Source organism: Temnothorax americanus, unplaced genomic scaffold (genome assembly GCF_048541705.1).
Source record: "Temnothorax americanus isolate GAGA-0224 unplaced genomic scaffold, ASM4854170v1 Scaffold84, whole genome shotgun sequence".
Lineage (NCBI taxonomy): Eukaryota > Metazoa > Arthropoda > Insecta > Hymenoptera > Formicidae > Temnothorax > Temnothorax americanus.
In genome coordinates this window covers 25,007-30,460 of record NW_027509807.1, presented here as the reverse complement: position 1 = coordinate 30,460, position 5,454 = coordinate 25,007, and the positions used below count along the sequence as shown (strand labels likewise).

At 36.2% G+C, this 5,454-nt stretch overlaps 2 protein-coding genes across 2 annotated transcripts; both read right to left on the bottom strand.

The window, feature by feature from the left end:
- Positions 1-238: 238 nt before the first annotated feature.
- Positions 239-2,249, bottom strand: LOC143907580 (uncharacterized). Its single transcript, XM_077424421.1, has 5 exons — positions 2,097-2,249; positions 1,551-1,665; positions 1,235-1,374; positions 663-1,054; positions 239-383 (listed from the first exon to the last, which is right to left on the bottom strand). The coding sequence occupies exons 1-5, from the start codon at positions 2,194-2,196 to the stop codon at positions 252-254; spliced, it is 879 nt and encodes a 292-aa protein (XP_077280547.1). The 5' UTR covers positions 2,197-2,249; the 3' UTR covers positions 239-251.
- An 847-nt stretch (positions 2,250-3,096) lies between these two features.
- LOC143907572 (uncharacterized) lies at positions 3,097-5,253 on the bottom strand. The gene has a single exon (XM_077424416.1). It carries the CDS (start codon positions 5,251-5,253, stop codon positions 3,097-3,099), a length of 2,157 nt encoding a protein of 718 aa, XP_077280542.1.
- Positions 5,254-5,454: the final 201 nt, after the last annotated feature.

Here is a 5,454-nt window from a genome sequence, read left to right as displayed (position 1 = left end):
GACAAACGTGAATTACTTAACATAAACATTGTGCTGTTACAAATCTAACAAAACTAAACAAATATAAATTAAAAATAAATCAAATAAATAATGCCTTTCTTTAATAATTAATAAAATCTTTGGTTTTCTCCGGCAGATCATAAAAAAAGTGTAAAGCACTTAGGAACGTGAATATGACTTGCTTTAAAAAAATTAAGTAAAAATAACTAAAATAAATTATTTCCATTATGGATGTCTGCTGTCTTAGTCTGTCATTCCCGTTCAGGGTTTCTCTGCCTTCCACTCCACAATTCGCGTATCAATGCCATCTTTTCTTGGTGTCGTTTTTCTCGAGCTGTTTCTGTCTTCTCATGTAGTTCTTCCAATTTTTCTGCGATAGATACCTAATAATAATAGAAAAGTTAGTGTAGATCAGGACAGTTGAAAGCAAAACCAATCAAAGTTTTTGTAGAAACAATAATTTCAAAAAAATTTGAAAATTTTTAAATTGTTTAAACCCAAGTCATTTTTTACGGCAATATTTCATTATACGTAACGATTTATTTCATAACACAATTTTAATATTTATTGAAATAAGGCTCATCCTTAAAAAATTTTTATTTGATTTGTACATATTACAGAAAGTTTTTGTAATACAGGTAATCAGTATTACATTTACTTACAGTCTTTTTGTTTCCTGGTGAGCTATTCTTTATTTCTACAGAAACGTCTGATTTCTTAAACCTCTTGACACCTGTAGCAGTTCTCACAACTTCCGGCTCAATGCTGTCATCGGTGGAAGCAATTTTGTGTAATTCTTCCTCGAAGGGTACATCTTGCCTCGAATTACCTGATCCGGAATTATTTTCAACTGCAGACTTTTTTCTCCGTAAAACAGTTTTGTACCGGTTCTCAACTTGGATAGATGTTCGTACTTTGCAGAATTTTTGTGAAATTTCTTCTGCAATTTTTAACCACATTGCTTTTTTTGTTTTAAATTTTTTTTGCGGACCGATTACTGGTAAGTAGGCATAAACCTGATCCAATAAATATTTGGTCTCGTCATCTTGCCAATCTGAAATCAGTATTATTTTATTTTTATAGGCTCAATTATTACTCTGATTATTTCATATAAATCTCGAAACGAATTCTACAAAGAAATAAATCACATTTTCAAAATTTTGTACTCATATCTACTCAATCATTAATTTCTCATTCTTAATGTAGTTTTTTAATTTGTTCAATTGTTTGTCACCTTTATTGTCACCTTTATTTTCACTACTTCCTGAACAAGATGACATTGGACTGGTAGCATCAATCTTTATGTTTATGCCCCTTGGATGTTGGTTTTCCGAGTCGCTGGTGTCGGTCTCAACGAAAATGCAGTCAGGATTCCTATGACATTTCGTCATATTTGTAAAACATGATACTACGATAGCGGATTGTCAAAATATTAATAATGAGAGATTATATTTGTATTATTTTAAGTATGAATATATTTAAATTGAAAATTAATAAGATTAAATAATATCCAATAAAAATCCAATACAAAAGTATGCATGGTTACATACCCATATAGCATGTCCAAATCGTTTCCTCTTAAAATTTCAACGACTTTGCCTTTACATTTAATTTGTCCAGAGTTAATAAGAGACAATATTTTGTTGACTGCAAAGTTATTATCATCTAGCAACACAAATAATATTAAGAAATATCAATAAACATCAAACAATAAAATTATCTACTGTGCTATACGTAGAAGTCGAGTGGATTCAGGTCTGGCGAGTATTGCGGTTACTGTGATTATATCGACACAACACTATCGATGAACAGAACCGAACATTACTAAACAGAGTGGGACGGTCTTGACTAGCAGAATATCCTACGAACATTGTGTGAATTGTTTATCAAAGAGACTTCGCCTAACCGTAAAGGCCAAAGGAGGATATATTGAAATTATTAAGACCAAATAAAATAAAATCTATTCAACAATAAAAAAGTTATAGCGTTTTACATAGCGAATCATATCAATTGCCGGACCCTGTAGTAATGTTTTAATGTTAATGTATGTAATAAAATAAAAAATAACCTCCAATATACACGCATATTTTACTTACTTAAAATCCGATCATACTCCTCTTTCTGATCAGCTACGTATTCCATCTCAACATCACAATCTTTATTAACTTTAAAGTAAACAAACATTTTGTCCGACATTATTTTACCGAATAAAGATCCTGAATGCAACTTAAAATTGCCGCAAGTCCGTGGTCCGAAATAAACACGACAGCATGAAGTGTGTACACCACTTGAGTGCAGTGCAGCGCTTACACTAAACTGGTACAGTGCAAGGCTACACCAAGTACGCCCTCAGTGCGTTCCAAGAAAAAACGCTATTAATATATAAAAAATATCCAAGAATGTGTGTGTGGGTCTGGTTTTTTTTCTGGATTGGTATCCTTATTGGTGTCCTTTTCTTACAATTACATAGGATTTGGTGTAAGATACACATTGCCCTACAGCAAGAAAATCAAATCGATGAAAGTAAAGGTTTAGGAAGAGATTTGAGGAAATGCTAAATAAAAAGGCTATAACTTTTGGGATCTTTTTATTCATTTTTTACTTTTGCTTGAACTGTACAGTAGGAAATTTGTGCCCCATTGAAAATAAACATGTATAATATTAAAAAAAAAAAAAAAAACTAGGGAACAAATTAAATAAATAATCAAGTTTTATTTACAGCCAGTCTCAATTTCAGTCTTAAAGCAGTCACATTCTTTGGAATACTAATAGCAATAGCATTGGATGTTTACTTAACTAAAATAAATTGTTTAAGACAATTCAGAATTCACATTAGACATTCAGAAAGGCAGTAACACATAAAGAAATGTTTACAACTAAATAAAATAAACATATCAAATTAAACAATATTTAGCATTACAGAAACATAACAGATCATATAGGTTTTGTTACATGTAAAAGAAATAAACAAAATTATCTCAAAGTAGGAGAACAATAAATAAAATACAACAATTACATTCACATGAAAGAGTACAATGCAAAACCAATGTAATAAATATAACAAATCACCTTCACTAGAGTACTTGTAAAACCTATTTAAGGTTTGACTAGTGTGGTAATCCAGTAAAGAGTGACAGACGAATCAGTCCAAAGATGTACAGGTACATCAGATAGATCCAACACTTTCTGAATATGTGTCATCAATTTCGATAATAGGAGAGCGGTTGAAAGCTCTAACCGCGGAATTGAAAGTAATTTAAGTGGAGCGACTCTAGTTTTTGCACTCACTAAGCGCACTAAATATTCATCATTGCCTTGTGAGACCCGAACGAACACCGCAGCAGCCATTGCCATAGAAGAAGCGTCTGAGAATCCATGAAGTTCTACTATACGTTTGGACGATCCAAGTCCTAACCATCTCGGAATAGAAAGCTTTTGAAGTGTGGTCAACTGAAGACGAAATGAGATCCAACGATCGTGTAACTCCGAAGGAACAGAATCATCCCATCCACTCTTGAGTAACCAAAGTTCCTGTAAAATTATCTTGCTCCGGATCATCACTGGAGAAATAAAACCTAGAGGGTCGTACATTTGAGCGATTTCAGAAAGTATCGTTCGCTTGGTAACTCGATCACTTTGCGATGATTTATCAGAAAAAAGGAAGGTGTCAGTCTCTGGATTCCAAATGAGCCCGAGAATTTTCACAAGGGATGGCTCAAATTCAACTGGAGAAGAAGATTCAGAAGAAGATTCGTTGCTACTGTCCGAAACTGGAGGCAATATTTCTTGATTGTTACTCTTCCATTTTTGCAAGGGAAAGCCGCCCGCCATACAAAGCTGTGTAACTTGGTGCACTATCTCTTTGGCCTCAGAGATTGTGTCGGCACCTCCAAAAGTGTCATCGATGTAGCGGCCTTTCTTGAGAGCTGGAACAGCTTTAGGAAAACGCGCACCTTCATCCTCAATAAGTTGTAGTACCGTTCGGAGTGCGAGAAAAGGGGCACATGTGAGCCCGAAAGTGACAGTGGTGAGTCGATGAGGAGCAGGCTGACCTTCTGAATTGAACCAAAGAATGGATTGTAACGCCCAATCATCTGGGTGTACGGCAATTTGTCGGAACATCTTGACGATGTCCGTAGAAAAGATAAATCGATGTGTGCGAATCCAAAGTAGCACGTCGGAAATATCCGTCTGAAGTTTTGCTCCTGAGTGGAGAATTTCATTAAGAGAAACTCCGGAGCTAGTACGACAGGAACCGTTGAATACCACCCGTAGTTTGGTGGTAAGTCTGTCCTCACGAATGACGCCATGATGTGGAAGATAAAAAGCAGGTGTACTATCTTCAGAGATGGGAGCTGCGACCATATGACCGAGTGTCAGATAATCTTTTAAAGATTCTTCATATCTCTGCTTATATAGTGGATCTGAAGAGAAACGTCTTTTCAAGCCTAAAAAATATCTGAGTGCAATATTTCGAGAGCTTCCCAAGGAAGAAAGGGGTGAATTCAATGGGAGACGAACGATATATCGACCTTTTTGATCTCGTGAGTGTGTATTCACGAAATGTTGTTCACATGCCAATTCATCTGGCGTAAGGTTTGATCCAGGTAAGGAGATAGTTTCTTCTTGTTTCCAAAATCTGGTGAGTGACTCTTGAAGTTCATCATCAGTCGAGCAGTGTAGGATGCGCCCCTTTGCAGGAGATCCGCCAGTGTCGATGGAACCAGATAAAATCCATCCAAAGATGGTCTGTTGAGCGAGGGGTTCGTTACCGCTTCCTCGTTTTATTCCTTCCAGGATGATAGACCCATAATAATCCGCTCCAATGATCATATCCACAGGACCGGAGATTGCAAACTCTGGATCTGCTAAAGAGAGTCCTTTGGTATGATTCCAGGATCGATTGTTGGTATAAAATGAAGGAATCTTGATAGTCAAAGTAGTTAAGATAAAGGCTTTAATAATACATTCTGAAAAAGAATTGTGAATGGACTGTAGCCTAACGGTAACTAAGCCTCTAGTTTTCCCTGAATAGGTTCCGCCTATGCCGAGAAGAGGGATTGAAGCGGCACAACGTTTTAAGCGTAAACGTTGAGTAAGATTTTCTGTTATGAAGGATAATTCCGAGCCTTGATCGATAAGAATGCGTACAGTATATTGCACATTATTCAAACCAATAGCGATGGCTCGACAAGTAGCAAGAAGTGTCGTATTCCGTTGTAGAGAGGGTAGATCTCGAGGTCGACCTAACATTGCTAGTCATTCCGCATTGGATGTAGAAGAATCTTCAATCGTGGACTCCGGCTCCTTCTCGTTAATTTGAGAGAGAGCAACTGCTTTTCCACCCTGCACTTGACTTCCTTTACCGGGGTGAATTGAAGTATGATGTTGTTTTCCGCACTTCAGGCAACGTCTGGTACTTCGACAATTTCGTAGAGCGTGGCCTCCCAAACA